This window comes from Morone saxatilis, unplaced genomic scaffold (genome assembly GCF_004916995.1).
Source record: "Morone saxatilis isolate NCDOM2014 unplaced genomic scaffold, NCSU_SB_2.0 Contig8, whole genome shotgun sequence".
Lineage (NCBI taxonomy): Eukaryota > Metazoa > Chordata > Actinopteri > Moronidae > Morone > Morone saxatilis.
In genome coordinates, this window is record NW_023340257.1 from 14,497,879 (window position 1) to 14,520,606 (window position 22,728).

Genomic DNA, 22,728 nt, shown 5'->3' on the forward strand with positions numbered 1-22,728 from the left:
ACAGGAAATCAACCTTTCAGCTACTCAGCCACCCACTTCAGCAATAATCATTCAATGAGCACCTGCCAACACCTCTGGACATGCATCGCTGTCTTTCAGAGATACCAACAGTTAAAACATTTTTTAATAGAATATCACTACTATAAAATAAGTCCGTGTGTCTGTACGTTTCTGTTTGTTTGTCTGTTTTCTAGGTTCAGTTGAGTTTGTTGTCTTCTCAAGGCTGTGGTGCTTTCTTCAGCCACAAGATAATACTTGTGGTTTTTGGCACTTTCAAAATAAAAGGATTTGAAGGATGACTTTGCATTAGTCTGTTCATCTTTGCAGCTCTTCAGAGGCAATATACGTTCATACAGTAAATTGTCAGATAAAAAAAGGAACTTGTTTAAAGTTTTTTCTTAAGAACAATAGAATAACAATATTCAGTACTGATAATCCAACAGAGGACAGAAATAATTTAAAAAGGAAAAGAAAGAAACAGCACAATGATAAATGACTGAAAATACTGCATAGTACAAATGCCCCGTAGCTGTTTTTGTCCGTCCTGTTTTACACGGTACAAAGGGCCAACAGGGACAGACCACAACGAGACAGACTCATCAGTTTCTCCTATGACCAAGGAAAAAATTCACCCAAGGAGATTCCAAAACTGACTACTGGCTGTTTCCTTTAGGGCAAAACAAAGTTCACAGCATTGTCCTACCCTTTAAGATCAAGCTCCGAATGGCTGAATCAAAAAAACATGTGATCTCTGATCCCTGGAAAGTAGAGAGGTGGCTGCTGGGAAAGTCAGTCCTGTTGGAATCGCTGGGCGTTATTCAGGTTCACTGCTATTTGTGGTCTTGTCCCACTCTATGCTCTCTTCACTGTGCGTGGGAGAAGGGAGGGCCCCGGTGGCCCCCGCAGGACGCATCCTCAGTCCCTGGAAGCGCCGGCACTCGGGGCAAATGCGGATGTGGCTGCACCCCCTCGCAACCAGGGCAGCTTCCTGTGCAAGTCTGTGTGAGAGGGGTTCAGGCAGTCCGGTGCCCCCGCACAGTTTGCCGTTGCTGAGGCTGACGGCCGCGGCTCGTGCCCGGCGCTCCTCCAGGGGTAAAGGCCGTGGCCGCATCACTGAGGCCGCCCGCCGGCGCCTCACCTGCAGGCTGTCGCGGCACAGTACGATCCCCTGGAGCTCCCGCAGCATCTCCTCACACACTGACTGCTGCAAGCACACACACAGGGAGAAAAAGATAGGGGAGAGGGGGATAAGAGAGGGAGAGAAAGGGAGAGAGGCCAGACAACTCACTGACTGACTGACTTGATCAGGACAGACTGATGGACATCACAGACACATAACACATAACATTACATGGTTATCTTTATATAGTGGGAACAACCTTTAGGAGCTAGCAGTAAAAATAACAGCACAAATGTAACTTTGAGACTTACTTTTCAGACACACACAGACAGATAACACACACTTTATCTCCTGGACTGATGATGGAGTGCTCCAGTGGATATCTACAGTATGTAAACTCAAATAATTACAATGACAGACATGCTCAAGACAGGAGTGACTAATTATCAATCCACACATGCTGCACATGATCACACTAACAACTATACAGATGCACACAGGTATATACCCCCCCCCCCACACACACACCTAAACACACATAAGGTTTAAGAATGAAACATCGATCTGTGCTGCTCAAGAAGAAGAAATCACATGAGTTGCTTTTTGACTTTCACATTCTGAATGTTTATTGAATTAAAGTCACAGTGTGGAGTCCATTCGAAAAGACAATTATCAAGTATCTTTTGAGGGAGTCACATCAGAAGTAATTATAACACTGCATGCACATCTTTCTCTGATGTATTGCTCAACCATTTTTGTTTCTGTTAATGGTGTTCCCGCCTCAAGAATAGCACAGCAGAGCTCCTTCACTGACAGAACTAATCATTTTCTGGAAGTGTCCTTATGAAAATGCCTCTTCAAACAGCAGGAGTTCTGTCACAAGACCGGACACACTCATATTGCTTTCTAGTCTTCGCTCCAGATTAAGCTACATTGAAATTTATGCGATTATATATTTACTTTTCACAATGAAAAATATTTAATAGTTCCCTTTTCTTCTATGTAAAGTAGAAATCTTTCATTTACTTCTTGACTTCTGGTTTGGGTTTTTGGATTGGAGTGAATATGTATGCCAGACATCTTTTAAGTTAAAGTGGATTAAGGCTAAGAAGGAGTAAAGGCTAAAACAACTACAACTACTTTTATGAGCACAATCTCAGTGGCAGCACCGTGTAAGAACAAATTCACCATCAATAAGATCCGACTACATTCAATATACTGTATCATGATATGTATACATATGAATCTTCTACTGCTGTAACTACAAAATAACCCATATAGTGCATATACTCTGAGTGAGGTATCAGTGAGGTATATCTTTGGTTTGTGCTGAATATGTCTCATAGGCTGGGTGAAGGAACGTTGGGTGTCAGAAGGAGACACCTGCTACACTTCCTGTCAAAGCTGGAAGCTGGAAAGCCTAGCGGCTCCACGAGGGGGAGGGTACCAGGGACGGGAGAGGGAGACAAAGCAGATGCAGGTTAGATAGCCCTCTCTCACCTCATTTCCTGGTGTCTGCCTTAACATCCAGACAAACTCCAGCACTGCCATGAAGATAGCCACCAGCAGGCCACACACCAGCACCACAAAGATACCGCCGATGTTCTCCATGCCCAGACCTGGAGACAATGGGATATGGTAGGAGAAGTGAGAGGGAGAGGGACGGGAAGAGAGGGATTTGTAGCAGAAGAAAAAAGGAGGCAGAGAAAGAGCTGAAGTGGAGCTGAAGAACAGATGAGGATTAACCGGAAACAAACCTTTGGCACGGTGGTCCTCCTCCTTTGGACACTTGCCACCATCCCACCACTTCCTCTTGAGGATCTCCAAACGATTGTCCTCCTGCATCTTGAGGATGGCCAGGTCAAACTCATCACGGTACACTGACCCTGCAGGGAAGAGAGGGGCAACGCTCACAACTGCAAGAAATCCCCTAACAAAGGAGTCTGTCCCTTCAGACAAAAAAAATCTCCTTCTTTCCAGTGAAAAGAAACTCATTTTGTTTAATCAAATGATATTTTCATGACCCTTTCTTCTGATTTGCCGTGGAAAATGTGAAATTATGTTGCTCCATTATTAAGACTTTTTTTCAACAAAAGAAAAAAAAGATTTCAAATATAAGATTAAAGGGCTTGCTATGATTTTGCAGTGTTCCACAGGTCACATCACAGTATGCGTTATGAAACATCCACTAAAGAGTGGATTTATCTATATTTTAAAGATCAAAGGAATTTAAATTAATCTTGTTTATTTTAAGGTGTGTTTTTCCCCACCGCCTGCAGTTTTCACTCAACCTGAGATCAAAGTGTGAGTAAACCCTGTGTTTGTTCTCGCAGAGCAGCAACAGTTACACGTTCAACAGGAACAATATTTCAAACTCCCTTTTTCTCTCCTCCTCACTTCTCCCATCACAGCGTGGAAACAGCCGCTCTATTAAAGTCTAGCAGTAAGTCTCCTTTAGTTTCTCACTTTTTGCATCATTTTCTCCCATGGTAACAGCTAATGGTTTGGCTTTTCTGAGGCTTTACTTTCAATTACCCTCTCCAGTGTGACGTTTATGGTGTATCCTCCAACTAATGCCCCTGTTTTTCATTCCCCCTTCTTCTCTTCAGTATGAATTATACAGTGTATTTAAGCAGAACTCTCGCTGCTTTCATTTTACACTGAACTTCCCTTGCCCTCTACTTCTGCAATAAACTGCCTTCTCTCTTAGCTGCTGATATCCATCAGGTCTGTGAGTTCACTCATAAGTTTTCCTTTTCTTTTCCCTTACTTTTTCAGCCATTCTAAATCTCCACCCAACCATTCTTCACTCACCCACTGGCATGCCGATGCCGTAGCCCTTGGTGTCTAGCAGACCTCCGATCTGAGTCAGGTTGCAGTTCCTCTGGCGGTAGTACTCGTTCATAGTGCTCTCCAGCAAGTAGGCATAGTTGGAGTTGAGGACGCGGGCGATGCCCTCCTCTGTGCTCTTCACAAACACACTGGGTTGCTTCGAGTGCATGAAGTTCCACATACGCTGGTAGGTCTGGTAGCGAGAGTTCTGCAGAGTGGCAAGAGGCGATCAGGAGTAACAGACACAATCAGACGTGGGAGTCAGTAAACAAACGTCTATCAGCCGCAGATTTGCATATTTTTTCAGTTTTGCAGACCTGCAGATTGGTTTTCATTTGTTTTTCTTTTTCATTTTCTTGACTGATGGATTTATTCAAACTCTCTGATTCTCCAGAAATTGTGCTGCAGTTAAACGCGACTTTTTTCTTCTTCCACCTGAGTAGCTTCAGAGTTTCAAACAGAATCTTCACTTAACATCCTAACCTGTCCTCTACTTTCTCTTGGCCTGTCTTCCTGAGTTATTTAAGGTCCAGTGGATGTGAAAGCACAAAGAAAGACAAGGATAATGTCTCTCTTTCCTTCCCCCCATATCATCCTTCACTGTCTCTCTCCCTGTAACATACTCTGTTTCTCACACACTCTCTCTCTCTCTCGCTAAGGTCAACTCTTGAAAGGATGAAAGAGGATAGTGTGTGCCTCTCTTAGGGCCCTGGACAGTACCCCATCTCCCTGAGGAGAAGGATATTGAATGGTTGTGGCGGGAACAGACAGGAAACAGATAAAACCTATGGTTAGAGGAGGAAGGCCGCAAGGACAGGAAGGTGATGAGGAGGATAACATCACTGATGGCCCATTGATCACTGCAGGCTCTTAGGCGAGTCTGTGTGTATATGTGTGGCTGTATAGTATTAGTAGCAGTGAGTAAAAACAATCTATCACATGCAACGATGCGTGTAACCTCTGACCTGGAAGAAGGTCATTGTGGATCCTCCATGCATGGTGCCGTACTCTATTGCCGTCTGATCTGCCAGGTCGTCTACGGACTCTATCGGCACTTCCATCCTCTGGACCGTTAGGAAGGCAGCCAGGTTGGCGGTGTAGGATGAGATGATGATTAATGTGAAGGCCCACCTGTAGAGGAAAGGCAGGGGACAAGAGCATATGTATTCACCTATAAAAGTATGTAAATGGGCAAGCTGGTGTATGAAGATAGATTGACTGGGTGAAAAGTGTAGGAGGATGAAAATAACCGCGCACCTGAGGGGAGAAGACACTGCAGGATTTTCTGTGGATGGATGAATGGGTGGGTGTGTATGGATGAAGGTGATAATGCTCGGTGTGGATGAGAAAGTGAAGTTTTAGCTGCAAAGGCAGACGTACACAGACAATGTCTCACGTATGTGCATGCACAACTGCCATCACTATTTCATCTTGAACCATGATGTCCTGGAAATCTGGAATGAAGCTTCAAGATCACATAGAAAAATGAACAGCATTCCATGATGGAGCAATATGCACAAAATTAAAACAGAAACCAAATGGGTGTATATATGTGAGGATTTGAAAGCTGAAAACATGCAAATGCACTTATGTTTGTGTGTCTCTTTAGCCAACACTAACCACACTCCGCTGACACAACGTGTTGACAGAGCTCTGGGAGCAATGGTGGATCCTTGCTGCATGAAGCCTCCGACAGGGAACCAGAAACTGTTGCCAAGCGAGTACTGGTTGATCAGCAGGTTACAACGACCCTTTAGACAGGGATGGGGGTTGTACCACTCATACGGTGTCAATCTGCGGGGAATGAGAAAATGGAGTTAAACAACGGAGAGTATCAGAGGAGGAATACAGGAGCAGGAATGAAACTTGGATTATGTATTCTGACGCGAGCTAAACTCAAGAGACGGAGAGCGAGTAAAATGGAAGAAAGAAAGGGAGAGATAGACAAGGAGCAAAACAACATCAACCGAGCGCAAAGTCACCTTGGCTCTCTAGAGAGAGAACCAGCCTCCTTTTCATTCCCCATGTGCTGCCTACTTAAACAGCGGGGGTGAAGGAGATGTAATTGGTATGTTCAAATGATGCTGCATGAAGCTAAAGTTCTGTGACAACTCTGTTATGTGCTAAAAACGTCCTTAAAACAAGAAATTAACAAAAACGTTACAGAGAAAAAAGTGAGCATAAATAAATAAATTTAAAGGACAACATCACATTTTTTTGGTCTACCTAAATACAATACTCACATGCCCATATGTACATTGAAAAAGTTGATGGTCGCTGTAATCCTCCTGTTCATACTGGCTCTGAAAAGATCCATTAATAAATCAAGTGGGTATCTTCCATAGTTTTAGTAGGAAATTTCACTCTGTTTACTTAAATACTTACTCCAATCCTCACATCTTTTATTCATCCCCTGTCACAACTGCAAAACTAAAGGTGAGTGTGCTTTGCTGTTTTTGCCCCAACCCTCTGGAATCTTCTTTCTCAGTCACTCAGATATGCCGAATCTTTGGACTGTTTGAAACGGCTCCTTAAAACCCACCTCTACAGGCATCTCCTTTCCTTTGTTTGCCTTATTTTTGTTGTGTCTCTTTTTTAACATATTCTTTTCCTCTTGTTTATTCATCCATATGTTAGTATTTATATGTATGTGTATGATTGTATATATCTATATGTATTTATGGGTATATATGTGTGTGTATGTATATTTGTATACATATATGTATTTGTGAAACACTTTGTAACTGTGTGTTTCAAAAAGTGCTATGTAAATAATGCTTTACTTACTTACTTTCTTGCTGAGCTGCGGTGGAGGAATAGTAACAAAAACAAGGTTTTTTATACTACAAAGACTAAATTAGATACCCACTTGCTTTGTCTGATTCAGACTGAAGCCTCATATTAGCTTCTCTAACTGAACATTGTTTTTGTTGTCTGTCTGTTTTTTCTCAGAAAGACTACTTTGGATTTTGTTCCCATCACTTCCATTGGAATTGCATTAAAAAGGGATCTTTTTGCGGCCAATCTGAACAGGAGAAACAATTACAGCGACTGTTGATCATATCACATCACTCAACTTCTAGATGTTATTGATATGGCAATTACAGTACACCACCTATAGAACTCTATTTAGAGAGTTAATAGATCCACTTGTCTGGGGAATGATAATTTGATTCCAGATGGTGTTACATAAGTATATAACGTTTCTTCATAAGATAAAGTGCACTTTAATAATGTTTCTGTTGTATGAGCAATACTAATGTGCACCAGCAGTTGCGCCAGTTCCCTCCCTGACCAGCAGGTGTCAGTATGGCGCTGGAGACACACCACTGGGAGGAGAACATCTCTTTCTCCGTGATGTGGAAGATCAACTGGAGAGACTGAAGAGAAGCGAGAGAACAGACACCTGTTTCCTCCTCCGTATAACCCCTGAAACAAACCTTTTCATGCTCTTACTCTCTGTTCTCTCAGTTTGTCTTTAGATGTGTTCTCACTCTCATCTGCACAGAGTATAATTTACTGGTGAGCTCTTTACCTGGCCACCAGAAAGAGGACGCAGCTGACAGCCAAATAGGCCAGAAGCATGAAGAGCCAGACTCCGGGGGAGAAGGGATCCAGGAAGGAGAAGTAGCCTGGCCTACGTCCCTGAAACACACACACACAGTGCAGGGTTAGACTCAATAAAGCATGCACAGATCGTAACACTTTGATCCCATGTTTAAATCACTTTTGTTGAATGAGGATGTGAGAGGTTAAGCACTCACTTAAAACATCTAAGTCTCTAACATAACCTCCATACAATGAGTGATTCATTGATAAGCTGAATTTCAGTGTTGATTCTTTTGCCCCAGGCCCAAATTGGTCTGTGTTAAACAACATTTACTGCCGCCTGTGTAATTTGGAAAAGATAAAAAAGGTGACTGGGACAGTAAATAAAGGGATTTTGATGCGATAAGCATAGATTTTCCTGTCCTAAACTGATAGCACTATAATTATATGAATCTCATTTGCATGTAAACATTGAGATCAACATTGTATGAAAGCGCAAACTCAGTCTCCCATGAATTGTCAACAGAGTGGCACAGGGCTTGATATTGATACAAAATCACAGATAAGAGGTTTTATTTCAGGGATTCTGGCTCTGAAAAAATAACAACAACTGAATTAATTAACTGACTATTGCCTAACTACTTACAGTTAATTGGTATATAACATGCTTTCTCATGAATTTACATTTGATACATTATTAGTTTCCAATCATAGCACAATTAGAGGTCATACTTATTAACAACACCACTTGGCTCTCCACAAGGTTGCATGCAGTACTAGAGAGAGAAAGGTCAAATAATCAACTAAACCATTACAGCTACATTAAACAGAAATTCATTTCTGTGACCTATAGTTGACTTCCTGTATGACTGGGAGCGCACTGTGTCCCAGCTTGGAGAAAAAAAGGGAACGAGATTAATAGCTTTGGCTTGGACAGAAAGGCAAGCTGTGCCGAAGCAGCTACGGGCTGCTATGTATCGGTTTGGACTGGTAACCAGCAGTAGAGAAGATAAAGAGGCTGAAATAGGGTTGGCAGCTAGTAGGCCAATGGGAATATAGGGGCTAATTCCTAATGTTTCATTATCCAGCACCAACAGCTATTGTCCTCTAAATGAAACCAATTACTGGTGAACAAGCGCCAAGTATGAGAGTGATTCTGTGAACTTATTTATGTGTGTGTGTTTGTGAGTGCTCATTTTTCTTATGTGCATGTTGAGCGTAAGCCTGGCTGACCAAACACCAGCTAGGGAATATTAGCCATTTACACAGAGACGCACGTCCACCATCTGTTAATGACTATGAAATGGAGGTGGTTGTCAGGGCCCCCGAGAGAGAGAGAAATAGTGGAGGTGATCAAACAACCAACTGTCTAAGTTTTGCTATGAGAGGGACGCACTTAATCACATAGAATTTCCTTATCTTCCATTTCTGCGTCAACATGCAGCAAAAATTCTGAATAAAGTACTCCTAAGGGACATGGCAAAGGCCAAAACACGGCAGCAATACATCTCTGAGGGTCTCCGAAATTAAATTTGCAGCAAGAGTGTGAAATATATTTTGGTGGGAATTTGTTATGATAAACGAATGCCCCATTTAGACTTGTGCAGAGATGAAAATTCATTAATGCGTCTGTAATCACTTGCATATTAGTGGTGCAGAAAGCAGTGGAGGATTGTGAGATTCAGTATAATTTTTAGCAAGATTCAAATCAGCCTGCCAGTCTTAATGTGTGTCTGTCTATCTATAGAGTGTAATGCTTATGATGATGATGATAACTGTCTGAAAATAGAATAGTGGAGTGGTGAAACACACAATGGCCATCGCAGAGGTCCTGAGATACTGCCGTTGTAAAGCGACCATCACTGCCACACTGCCTTTTGTTGGCACTGGCATTATTAGGGCAACAGCAGGATGTGCTGACATGAGTCCTCCTGTTTGCTGGTCCAGTTTGGCGCATGCTGAACCAGCGTTTTGTTAACTGCTTGCCCCGCTTGTCCACATCTTAAGCTCCCACCAAGGTGCTATTATTAAGATGAAGAGAGCTGTGGAGACTCCCATGCTAACAGATGGTAGAGAAGTGAAGGTGCAGAAGAGCAGTTCAGAAATAGAGACAGCGAGAAAGGTAGGAAGAGACAGAGATCACAAAGTCAACAGGAAAAAAGTAGGAGTTGCTGCTGAGAAAATCTTGACTGTGGTGCTGTAATATGTGTGCTTTAAGACTCAGAGACAAAGTTATGCTTTCAGCAGTTGGAGGGGAAATTATCCACGATGAGACTGCAAGACACACACTAATGAGCACACAGAAATTCAGATTCAGAACTGCATAAAATGTTTTAAGAAAATCTGTGTGCACTTTCCAAAATGTGTCAGGATAATTTTCTTTTCCATTTTACACACATCTTAGGTCTTTCAGGCCGAGTCCTAGAAAGAACAGGCTAATTAATGATCTACTATGATGTGTGCCATGATGTAATGTTTTTACAGTGGCACTAATCAACACAATGGATTAAATGCCACTTTAGCTCATTTAGATTTTTCTATTTTGGTTCAGCGCTCTTGTCAGCCTCCTCCCACTCCAGTCCTGCTCTGATAAACCTACTGCACACTTCTTGTCCAGCACCAAACACCAGACAGACCAAGTTAGCGACGAGCTGGTGAACACAGTGAAGCATTTAGCAGCTAAAGAGTCAGATATTTCCCTCAGAAATAGGTGGTGACCACAAACAGAGCTAAAAGGAGCGTCTTTGCCTGGTTTGCTGGAAACATGAATCCAAATGAATCCTAATGTTGCTACTTGTCCGCTCGATGTTTAAATACTGTAAGCAACAATTAGCAAGCAAGTTAGCCATAATAGCTTTTTTAAAAGTGCTAATGTTGTGTTTACAGTTTGTTGTATGGCCAAAAACATCTGTTAAAGCAGGTTTAAATTGGTTTGCCACATCGTCCCAAGTTCACAGCACAGTAAGTGCACTACTGAATCCTTGTCTGAGCAGAGGTGGTCCATAGTACAGACTGACTGACTCCTGTTTTCTTTGATGTAAGGAAATTATGAAACAGTGCATCTGTCCTTCACAGGGCCTACATCTTATTCATCTCTGCAATTGAGGGTTCAGTGTCACTGATGTTAGCACAGTTATAAATAACTTATGTATGCAAATATTGAGTGTTCATAAGTTATCAGTGAGAAATTTACTCAAGAAAGGAATCAAAAAAAGCTCCCAGTCTATCCAAATGGCTGAGGATTATTGTTTAAACAGTGAGCTCATAAAGGTGGTCTCCTCTGTCTTCGTTTTGGAAGGTGAGTCTGTGTGTGCAAGACAGACTGTCAGTAGCTGTGTGTTTGTGTGTGTGTGTGTGCTTGTGTTTCAAAGCTTGTCAGCAGCTGTCTATGCTGTCAGTCATCCTCAGCAGGGCAGATACAGTACGTGCTTGGGCAACCCAGTGCACAGAAAGCACCAGAGGCAGCAGGTAGTTGACTTCTGGCTGGGGAAAACACAGCAACCATGGCTCATCTGTTACTGTTTATTGGAAGATATACGCTTGGAGGAGGCAGAAGACTCCAAAAATACGACATAATGACCTAGCAAACTAGTAGCAATTTCCTTGGTGCATAAGTTAGATATTAAATCTGCTACAATAAACAAGCACCAAATGTGAGTATATGAGTATACATTATAGCCACAGCCGGACTCTTCACTGACAAACATTTGCTGTCTTGTTTTAAATAATTTTTATTAGAGGCAGGGGATTCATTTTATAGAGGTTTATCGTCACGTTAAGATGATAAAAGGCTGTAAGGCAAATTAAAGGGCATAAGAGAATGCAGTACAGGGGGCGAAAAATCCTTTACGACCTGTTTTTATGAGTACATCTCAACTAACAAAATAGCAAGAAATTGTTTCCTATTATAGTATATGCATGTCCCATCTTCCTCTTAACACGCAGATGAAGAGCTCATTCATTTTACCTTGCCCTGCCCTTGTTCTTCTCTCAGCTTCCTACTGTCCCTCCTCCATCGCCCGGCCTTTCTCTGTCTCTCTCGAGGGATTGCCTGCATGCCAGGAGGGTGGCTGAAGGAGCTGGTGAGGTTATCCAGTCAAGGATTTCACCTAGTCATCCTGCCTCTTGGTATTCATACCACACTGTTGCCCCCTGAGGGTGCCTGCCTGAATACTGACTCATTGAAGGAGACTTCCTATTGTCATTTCAACTCTCGCTCTCTCCTGCTCGCTTCTCTGCTCTCATTTCTCCATCATCTCTCCACCCCTTCTGCTTCTCCTTCCACCTATTTCTTGCTCATTCTCTTTTATGTTGTCTTTCTTCCTCTCCCTCCCCATGTCTCGCCAACCAGTCTTTCTTTTCCTTGGCTCTTTGATAGTGTGTGCATTTCTAATTGTGTCAGTAGCAGTAGCTGTCAACTGTTACGGTTGTTGAGATAGCCGCAGGGGCGATCTGTGGAGAGCAGTTGATTTGGCAGAGGTCACAGGGTCATATTCACAACAACATCTTGTTGCCTCTTGGGCTCGCCAGATTGTCTGGCTTTATGTCTGTGTATTGTGTACATGCGTGTGGCCGTGCAACAATGTGTGTCTTTGTACTGGTATGTGTGTGTGCATGCATGTGAAACTATGTGGGTGTGTTTGTGTAATTGGGTCTGAGGTCGTGTGTGGCCAGAGAGTCAATAAAGCACCGTATGTCGCGTTCTACCTTCAGGGCAGCTGCTGAATCTGACACGGCTTCCACACAACCCTAATTAACTCCTATGTCTAATTAAACGCCGCTCTCTCTTTCGCTTATGCACACACCCACACACTTACTTTGTAGTACACTTCCCACAATGAAGAAAATGTTTAAATGGTGGAACTGGCAGAGATATAAAGTAAAACAGAGAATTGGGATCTAAGGGTTAGAGCATATGGCGTGTTGTTGTACAGATGATGAATGAAATGGGAGGGATGGTTTTTATGAGAAGAGGTTGACAGTAGCTCTAGGTTACGTCTGGGTAACTCCAATTCACATATAGTACTGGCTGCTGAGGTGTGCTCTTTGATTTGTGTGTAAAAGCAAATCAAATTTATTTATATGGCCTCAAACCACATGCATGTCTCCAAGGACACACTACACCATGTAATATATACAACATTACATGACTGTATACACAGTACATAACCATAAATCCCCAACCAGCCACAAAATAGTCAGGCAAGACAGCTTGAGAAGCTCGACAGGTAGAGCTTGTCTTCTTCAGACAAGCTGCAAGCTGTCTGAGATATCTTCCTATAATTTCTTTTTCTATGTGGTTTCCCCGGAAATCTTACAACAGTATGAGTATGCGAAGCAACACTGATCCCAAAAGAAAATCAGATCCCCTGTCTTTTGGAAAACACTGACACAAAATCATGACAGGCAATTAAGTGTTGTGATTTCCCATTGTGCTGAATACTGAATACCAAAAAGCTGACTATGACAGTTGATTGTTGTTAGAGTGGAGGGACCAGTGGAGTTTCAGTCCAGGTTTGTTGCTTCTTTCTGCTGTTTCATACAAGGAATGCATTTCTTAAGTTTTGCTGTCTCTGGTCTGAATTGTACTGAAAGACAGGGACATTATATACTTAAAGGCACTGATATTATAATATATGCTTAAAGGCACTGATATTATAATATATATTAACATAGCTTTGTAGCTTTTGTAATTGTCATTTAGCCAAAACAGGATTATGCCTTTTACTTTCTTGTTGTTATTGAGAAAAATATTGCCCGTATTGATTGGCCCAGAATGTGTGTCATAGCCCTGATACACGTTTCTGTGAGAGAGACAGGCAGACATACTGACAAAGAAGAGAGATGGAGATTAAATGGCCGATATAGTCCGAGGGTAATTAATACCCAACAGGCAGCTTTATTTTATTGCATTCGTCCTTCCTATTGATCAGACTGAAATTTTCATTTAAAGTTTGAAATAAGCAGCAAACCCCCTTGTAGAAATCACTGTGCCTCAGATCAATAGCCGGTGGATTAGAACTAAACAAGTGCAGTCACAGAAATTCAAATATCGAATTCTAGAGCCATGCTGAGGGACCGCCCTGAGTCAGATCTGAGAAGAGGCAACGGGAGAGTAAAAAGAACATGAGGAAATGATGGCAGAAAAAAGAGACAAAGACACCTGTCTTCACTCCCTCTCTTATCTCGTTCTCATTTCTCTCTGTCTTTTCAAAAACTCCACACACACACCACTGATTCATCTTAATAATAACTTCCTCCATTTCATTCTTATTGCCCTCTTTCCCAGAAATTTGGCATCAACTGGGTCAAGTCTGTGCTAATTCAACTGTGTGACTCTGTGTGCCAGCACTGAGGGACATCAGCTCCATATCACCTCCTCATGCTGCCACCTGCCTGCCTGCCTCCCACTTCAGAGGTGATACGTGACCCAGCAGCCCATTTAACACTGCACCTGCTGCGAACATCGATTGATTCTCCCCAACTGTTGGCGCTCAATTGTGTCCCTCACGGCTACACCTATTAACGCTGTGTGCTGACTATGGGAAGGTGAGAAGGAGGGAGGTTTAGAAGAAGGGGAGACGGAAGAAAGTGGGAATGTGAGTAAACGCCCCTATGGGATACTAGCTAGCGCATGTGCCAGAACTCCTCAGTACGGACTGTGTCCAGTGCCATACTGGGCCCTGTTGTGTCACCTTGGGTTTTGGGGCAGGACTGATGATTAATGGGCCACTGACTCTGCAAACACTGGCTCATTTCCACCTGCACTGCTGTTGTTTCACTGTTTCTTGCTTGGGCTTGCTCTCTGTGGAGCAGCGAGGGCGTTGCGCGTGTGAATAGGATGGCCAAACCCATTCAGAGGGCAAGCAGAAAACAACTGTGAAACGGCTACATTCATCAGGAAGTTCACACAGTAAAACGCGCCATCTGGTGCAGGCAGGATGGGGGGCCGCAGCAACAGAAGGAGGAAATGGGCGAACACAGAAGGAATGAGAAGAACTGGACACTATTAAAAAGTTCAGACTGCAGGGACAAAAAGGAGAGGATGCTGGGGAGATAAAGAAGAAGTGAAAATGTGAGACTCAGGGTTGGAGGAGAGGAAGGAAAGAAGGAAGCCTTGAAAACACATGATGCAGTGGAAGGGGAGTAGCTGAGAGGTAAAGCAGACGATAAGGTGCAACTGCAGAGTTTGTGGAGGGATTTAGACAAATTAAGAAAGATAGACTTTACTGGCCAAAAAGGGAGAGTGGTTCTTTTTCCAGCCATTAGACAAGGCTCGAAAGCATGCTGTGGTAGGTCCAATAGTTCGATAAGTGCGGATGTGTGTGTGGGGGTGGCTGGTGGGAGCTAACTCACCAGGTGGACGCGGTACATGATGCTGATGCCGAGGGTCATGAAGGGCTTGGAGAAGTCAATGACCTTTTCACGCTCTGCTGTGATGGTGAGGCCTGCAACTGCCAGGTCAGCTTTCTGAAACACAGAGGTAAAGTCACGTCATGTAAGCACATAGTTGAAGACATACGCTCATACTGATGGCCGTGAGGACGAAAACATAAGTTGATGACCAATAATTCGAGTGCTTAAAAAGAAGAAGAGGATGACATAAGAAGAGGGATACTAGATTCTAATTCCCTAATAATGCTCTTTTGTATCCCATAGCCTCTTTGTTCGCCAATGGCGATATCTGTGGTGAGGATAATCCAGCATTGGCACTGTGTGTGTGTGTGTGTGTGAGAGTGTAGGGCACAAGAGAGATCAGGGTAACCATTGTGGCCAGCCAAGGGAATGCTGTCAAGACAAATCACTTGACAAAGCAGCGGCTGGTAAAACACACACTAAGAAACACACAGAGTCACACACACAGACATAGAAATGGTCAATGTACGCTGAATACTGGATGGCTCCCTACTAATAATACAGGCCAGCAAAGTGCAACTGCAAGGGATTTTTCATCTCCCTGAGGAGCAAAGAGTGAAGGCAGCAACGCATTGCTCTTTGTCCGCTGCAGGAGAACTAAGAGGATTGGGGAGACGATGAGGAATGGGAGGATGAGAGTGAGGAGAATGAAGCTCTGCTGCAGCAGCACTGCAGACGCCACTCAAAATCCACAACACACTGTTTGTATCACCAGGAGAGAGAGACCGGGAGAGGGGCATCTGACATACGGGAAAGAACAATTTAGCAACAAACATCCATTTCGATGTGATGTGAAAATGGATGAGTTGTCTTTCCATAATTATTCTAACCTTTAGAAAAGGTTCAGAACGCTGCAAGAAGACATTTAGAGCTTCACCTAAAAGCCCCAATCCCGCTCTGTCTGTGCTCCAATTAGCGCATTACACTTACAATTTCCACCTCTCTCACCTCGCCCCAGCCTACACTCCTGCTGGCCTATCCTCAGCCCCGCAGGCTTTGACCCCCCCCCCATCGTCAGCTGTGCCCCGCCTCCGCCTCGTCTCCTTTCTCTCTCCATAGTTTGAAAATATGATCCTGCTTCCAGCGCAGGGAGGAAGCCACAAGCAGGGAACGACCATCCAGGCAATTTCAACAAAGAAAGTCACTGATCCTTTGAAAAATGAGCACACACGTATGTCGCAACAGCCACTGAAATATTTATGTGACAATAGAATATTAATATTGATTACTGGGTACCTCTCCCTGCCTGCTGTTATGCCTTCTAGTATAACTGGTAAAAACAATTCAATGCTGGCTGTTCAATATTGCATCATACCAGTTTCCACTCGCATTCAATCATATCATGCCAACCCGTCAAAAAAAGGATAAAAAAAAATAAAACTTGTGAATGTGAGAGATGAATTAAACATTACCCTCTAGGATGTAGCATTTGACTTCAAGTGTTTAGTCTTTGGAGATGCTGTACGCTTCTGTTCTCTAACTGCAGCACTGTGGATTAAGGAACCAGGACATACTGTACTTAAGACTTTGGTCCTGGCATGTCTCATTGTTAGCTCAGGCTGACACTATATACAGTGAAATATCTCTCCGTCTGAATGATACTGGCAGGGACACAGGTATCTGTTGTCCAGAGTGACCTCAGGCTGTCCTCCTTTGCTGCAACCAAGTGTATATTTCATATCCTTTCAACTTTTCAACTTTCTTTCATTAAACTTGCAGCCATGGCTGGTCCTTTGTTTTCTTTCACAATCTTTTTACTCTGCCATCTTCCTTTCTAAGCCTTTCACCAAACAAGCTCAAGCTTTTCTGTTCACTGTGAAACATCCCTCCAGATGTCCCCCATCCCATGACAAATCCCTCTCAAGCACGTCTCAAGACTTTTTGTCTGCCCCCTGCCTTGCCACTCCACAGCTCAAGCTGCTGTCAGAGAGTTGACCCTTCTGAAGGTCAGCCTTCCACAGTCAACTTACGGGGACAGGGGCGATGGCAGGCTATGACAATAACAAGAGCAGGCACTCCTTTGCTTTACATACTTAATGGCTTTGCCCTCCATTAGCCCACAGAATTAAGACAGATCACCTCTTTGGATCGGCTCAGTCTCTGCTTCATTCCTCTTCTTGTCTTCTGCACCAAAGCTTTCTCTCTCACTTTTTATGCCTGTTTCACTTCTTTTCCTCCCAGTCATCTATAATCAGCTCCCTTATATAACCTCATCTGCCTGTTAACAGCTACATACAGCATAGCTGGAAGAGTGTAAAACCTCACTTAAGAGTTTTAACAGCAACAACACAGCCTGATTCAGGGGGAAAGTCTGTTAAGGTCAGTTCAGAAGGCTTAAGGAAAGGAACTGACAGGAACACGCCACCAACAAGCCATGACTATTTTGGAAAATACAATGCTTAAGCTGAAAAGGCCAACTACTGAATGGAAAAAGAGTGTACGACATGAAGGAAAGCTGTTAGCTGTGAACTATATGACAGCTAAGCGACACATTTTTGTGTGGCTGTGTATGTGAGTGCCTCTAGGACATGCTTTGGAATTTGGTGTTCCTACATGTTCACAGTACTGTTCAAAAGTTTGGAATCGCCTGTCACAAAAGCTTGATTTGGTACAGTCAGATGGCTGACTCTATGTTTTTGAATAGTCTTTCATGCTTTTAGGCTGTAGAAAGTCCTCTTTACAAATTGATGTTATTTTGTGCAGGGTTTGCTAAAAAAGTAATGTTTTGTACATGGAGAAGAAAACGCTGTACAATGGGTCGACCAGACTGACAACTGAAAGGGCAGAAAGAGACAAAGACACCTCTGAGCAACAATTAAATAATAATATAATAAATTACCAGTAAAAGAAGTTGGAATCTGTGCAGATTTAAATAGAAACAGGTTAATAATAATGCCTTTATAAGCTGGAATATTTGGGCATGTTGGTTTAGAAAAGCTTTTCTTAAAACTCCTAAATAGAAATACAACGTCATTCCAGGGTTGTCTCTATTGGAATTGGATCACAGAATATCAGCTGAACATACGTATGTGGATTTATAAATCATAGTCTAACCTTATTCAATCCAACCACTAAGTACACTGCAGAGGATCCAAAATATTTATAGCCCTGCTGCACCATCGTGGTTCAATAATGATCTTACTTAAAGACCCATATGTTTTAATCATTCTAATTAATAAATAATACAATTGATGTCTGAATTATGCAGTTTTTATCTATGTTAAAACAGCCATTTTTGAAGAAAAGGAATCAATAGGTGACTCCAAACATACCCTTGAGATGAGCTCTCCGACCATGCCGGTCCACGTTCCATTGGCTCCAGGAACTCCGTACAGCCCGTCTCCGACCAGCCGGATGCGATACTTGAACTTTAGAATATCTGCCAGCTCCTTCAGCATGTCCACGCAGAAGCCTTCGTAGCGGTCATTTCCCTCCAGTTCCTGGTGGTTCGGCCGCAGCATCACATACGGATTCTCCTGAAAAACATACAGAGTTTGCATCGAGAACAGTAGCCTATATCTTGTATGAGTGGTTGCGTGACAAAGCGAGATGGAGCACAGACAAGATACAAAATAATGTACTTTGTATTGTATTCTAAAGGGACACATTTACTTTTTACAAGTCTTCTGTGGTTAACTTTCCTTTTAGCAGAAAGCTTGTGTCACAAAGTGGGGTTGTAGGCATTTACCAGAAAGGAAGGGTCTAATAAAAATATGCTACGAGATATGTGAAATGTAGGCTTCAGTGTTTTTGGGAGCTTGATCAGTACTTGAGACTAAATGTCAGGATATGTTAGACTGTTGTTTCGATTTTGCCAAATCTCTTGAAAATACCCACAACTTTATGTAAGCGTGCTACTAAATCACTGGAGTGCCTCTTTAATGTTTAATGTGATTGCTTTACAGAACCTTGCTACAGATTTTACAGTCAGGACGAATGGTGGAAGCATCCCATATGTCCTTTGGAGGTCATAGTTCACGTCAGGTTTACCGCCTTCAATGAAAAGTGATATTTGTGGATTTGAAGCAGAGCCAGGCACTAAAATCAGGAACAGACAGGCGTGCTAATCTGTTATATCCAGCAAAAAGAGGATAAGAAACAGAAGCAGTTTTCATCCCAGTACATACACACACAGATCCCCCCATCACACGTATTTACAACCTGTCTTTTAGAGAACCAACTCTCCTGTTCGCCTGTGTGTTTATTTATGTCTTGTTTTGTCATTTAGTTGATGTTGTAGGAAGATTTAAAGAGCCCCGCAGTGATGTATTTTGGAGACACCCTTATTGTGCTATTTTTCAAATAATGCAACTGTCAAACTGGTGCGTTCAGGCTGCACTACATCATGAAAAAGACAGCGTTATGTACCACTTTGCTCTTGCTTTACCCCTGCACTCAGCCCGTGAATCCAGCTAAAAGTAACTTACTTTGGCAACGATACATCAGATAACAATGATTAACAAGTCTAAGTGTTTTCTTGTGCTGACACTTGCCATTTTTTTATAAACAAAAAGAAAATAAAACTGATTTCTTTATTGTTGCAGATAGAAGTTGTTTTAAGTGGCTTTATTTTAACAGAAGTTTGTGTGTTTATACTAAAATAGCACTCAATTTTTTTTGTTAAACATGATTTTGTTTAAGAGATTGTTGACTACTTGTTTTAACATATATGCCTCCAGCGGTGTGCTTGCAATTCACCACACAGTCTTGTGTAAGCCATTTAAAACCTTTGTGACAGCTCTCAGGAGGGTAAAGCATAAGCAGTAGTGCTGTGGCGATGTATTTTGAGTGGAATACAAGTGAAATTGTTTTGTCATTGACGCAGCTGGAAATACTTATTTGTGTGTTAGCTGCTTGACTGGTGAATAATTTTCCTCACAGTGAAAGCCACAAAAATAGTTGTTACATTGAAGTGGGAATATTTGAGAACTTGGTGCACATCAGGTGGCACAGCTGTTTCTGTGACTTGCTCTGTTGTCATAGCAACCGTTTGGTTCCACCTGTAGCTGCGTACAGAGGGGGTTCGGCTCACTTTGACACTGCATCGGGCGGCTTCGCCTGTTTCTCGCTGCATCACTGGACAGTAGAACCCACAGCTTCCTGCTCTGCTGTGATAAGAATGAGAATAAAATGACTGCTGATCGACTCTCTCGGTCTGCACCTAGTATCTGCATATGGATTCAATTTATCCAACCAGGCTAACAGTTCATGCTGCATAGCAACAATAACCTGCAGTGTCTTACAGAGAGAGGTATATGACAAAGCCCGTATTACAAGATGTGAGAGTAAATGGGCAGCATGTGTGTATGTCAAAGCAGAAGTTTGGTGATGTTCTTTATTTTATTATTGTCAACAAACTCCATAAAAAGATCAAAACCAATTATGAATTCAACACTATAACAAGAATTGCCTATGTAGACAAAGCCTAGAGCTTCACAGTTATCCAACAAATATTTAAAACACATCAGTGAGCCACACTGTTGCACATGTTCCCTTATCACAATGAACATGGGCACCAAGTTCCAAACTTGTCTCCCAGAAATTACAATTATATAATACTAATTTGTATTACAAACAAAATTGCACTGAGAAATATTATATATTATTTTTTAAGTGAAGAACATTTTTGTACCACACACAAGTCATAGAGAGGTAGTCAGGTGGGATGGTGAGACTGTGACACCAGGGTTCACAACAGCACCTTGGTTAAGGTTAAGAAAAGATGTAATTAATTTTTTTCAATATTACAAAAAAAGACCATGTTCTCTCCCAACATTAATTTCCACCAAGCATTGACTGAATGTCTAAACCAGGGGTCAGCAACCTTTGCTCCTAATGGAGCCGCAAAACATATTTGAGCCTTCCAATGGTAATTTCTTGAATGATATATTCTTTAACTGTTTTTTAAAGATTTATGTCTTCAGCAGAAACGACTGGTCTTAGGGTTAAAGGCCACGGACAGAAATGCTTTCAGTATTGTTGGTTTTAGTCGTTTCATGGGATTTTTTGACAATAACAGTACAATAGCATATAGTGAGCCAGTGAGTAATATTTAGGGGGATCTATTGGCAGAAATTAAGTATAATATTCATAGATATGTTTTCATTATTGAGTTTCGTGGCCACCATAGTTTCTACTACATATTATGATGACTGGAAGACAAGTGGTATTCACTGGGTTGCAATCAGCAATTTCACTTGTCCTAGTATCTACACATCTAACTCCAGTTATAAAGTGTCTTTCCGTGCAGCTTATCCTCTTAACAGTCGAGTTTCAATCTAAATACGCAGCCAGGTTTATGTAGGCAATTTGAGTGGAAGGGGAATAAAATACTATTAAGTTTTTTTCAGGATAAGATTTCTATGATATTTGATCATTTTAATCCATTTCCAGGTGTTTTCATGAGTGGAAAACTAGTCTCTAAATTTCCAGGTTGTCCAGAATGCATGGGAACCCTGTCAAGAGTCAAGTTTCCAGCCAGTTAATGACTGTATGCACCAATCTTTATACGTAAATCTGTCCGTCTCTTCATTAACTCCTTAAAACAGCCACACATGTCAACTCACTGGCCTAAAGTGCATCAATGTATGCTCATATTTCAGCATGCAATACAATATAAATGTTAATTTCACAGCTCACAGACTGCTGAAGCTTTCCAAGCATCGACTTGCAGTCAAGCCAGACCAAGTCAGACGTTTTCACTCGCATTCCAATTTCCGCAACATTATTACAGAGGTTGGCTTTCATAGACATTTTGTACATAACGTGAGCCAGACCAAGGGACAGGATAGACATGAAGAAACACACAAACCTGATGCTATGTTCTCTTCACACCGACAGAACAGAGGACCAGTAATGTGCCTGGATGAATGAATGTTTGTGCCTTACAACAACAATTAATTAAGCAAAAACTGTAATTAACTTTCCAGCTTGTTGTTGATTGTGTTGTTGATGCATGTGAGGAACAATAAATGAATTCTATATTTATAACAAATGGCCGTGGGCATTAGGAAGCTCAATCTCCTGGAGTAAGGCTAGAAAATATTGCCTTTGTATCTTGTCTTCCACCCCTCTGTGTTGACCTGGTTAAGTACAGACTAATAAAATCCGACCTGGCAAGCACACACATCAATCACACCAGTAAAAACCTAACAGCAATCAATAGCACAGAATTGTTTTTTTCTTTTACTCCTCTGCTTTTTTTCTATGTTGTCTTTAGTTTCAATTTGTCTCTCTTTCTCTGAGCTCCAGTTGTTGTATAAAAATTAATAACCATATTTGTTCTGGGCTGCAAAACAAGGAACCACAACTACGATTGAAAGTTCATATATCTGCTGCAGTTCATCCAAAAAACTTCCACCAAACCCTGACAAGAAATCACTGAAAGAACCAGTTCCACTAGAAGCCTCTGTGAGGTTGAGAACAAAATCATATAAAAATAACTATATAAAGGTATGAAAAGTCTATGCAGGGGTAAAAAAGTGCTGTCTTCTATGAAGGCAAAATCACAAGGAACTTTCATCTACCTTCTTTTTGCATACCACAGCAAAACAGCAATAAAGCTATGAGTTTGAAGCCATAAAGAAATGCAGACTTTAAAAGCAGGCTCTTATTCCCAGGCCATGAGGAGTCTGGTTGCGGACTGATAACTTTGGAGGAAGAAGCACACTCTTACACATAAGCAAGTACGCACACAAACACACACACATATACAGACACAGGTGCCAGGTGCACTGGTGTTGTTCACATTGAGCTTCACACACCGTGGTGGAGTTTGTTCAAGATGTCTTCACACAACCCTCCTCGCTTTC

The 22,728-nt window shown here is 42.1% G+C and overlaps 1 protein-coding gene across 1 annotated transcript in view; it reads right to left on the bottom strand.

Annotated features, from left to right (window-relative positions):
• Positions 1-814: 814 nt before the first annotated feature.
• Positions 815-22,728, bottom strand: part of grik4 (glutamate receptor, ionotropic, kainate 4) — a 131,840-nt gene continuing 109,926 nt past the window's right edge. Inside the window, exons 11-19 of the mRNA XM_035680052.1 lie at positions 18,190-18,393; positions 14,858-14,971; positions 7,488-7,597; positions 5,573-5,746; positions 4,918-5,083; positions 3,935-4,160; positions 2,878-3,006; positions 2,621-2,739; positions 815-1,204 (exon numbers count right to left, since the gene is read on the bottom strand). Coding sequence (XP_035535945.1) covers positions 815-1,204; positions 2,621-2,739; positions 2,878-3,006; positions 3,935-4,160; positions 4,918-5,083; positions 5,573-5,746; positions 7,488-7,597; positions 14,858-14,971; positions 18,190-18,393 — 1,632 coding nt within the window. The remainder of the gene's footprint in view (positions 1,205-2,620; positions 2,740-2,877; positions 3,007-3,934; positions 4,161-4,917; positions 5,084-5,572; positions 5,747-7,487; positions 7,598-14,857; positions 14,972-18,189; positions 18,394-22,728) is intronic.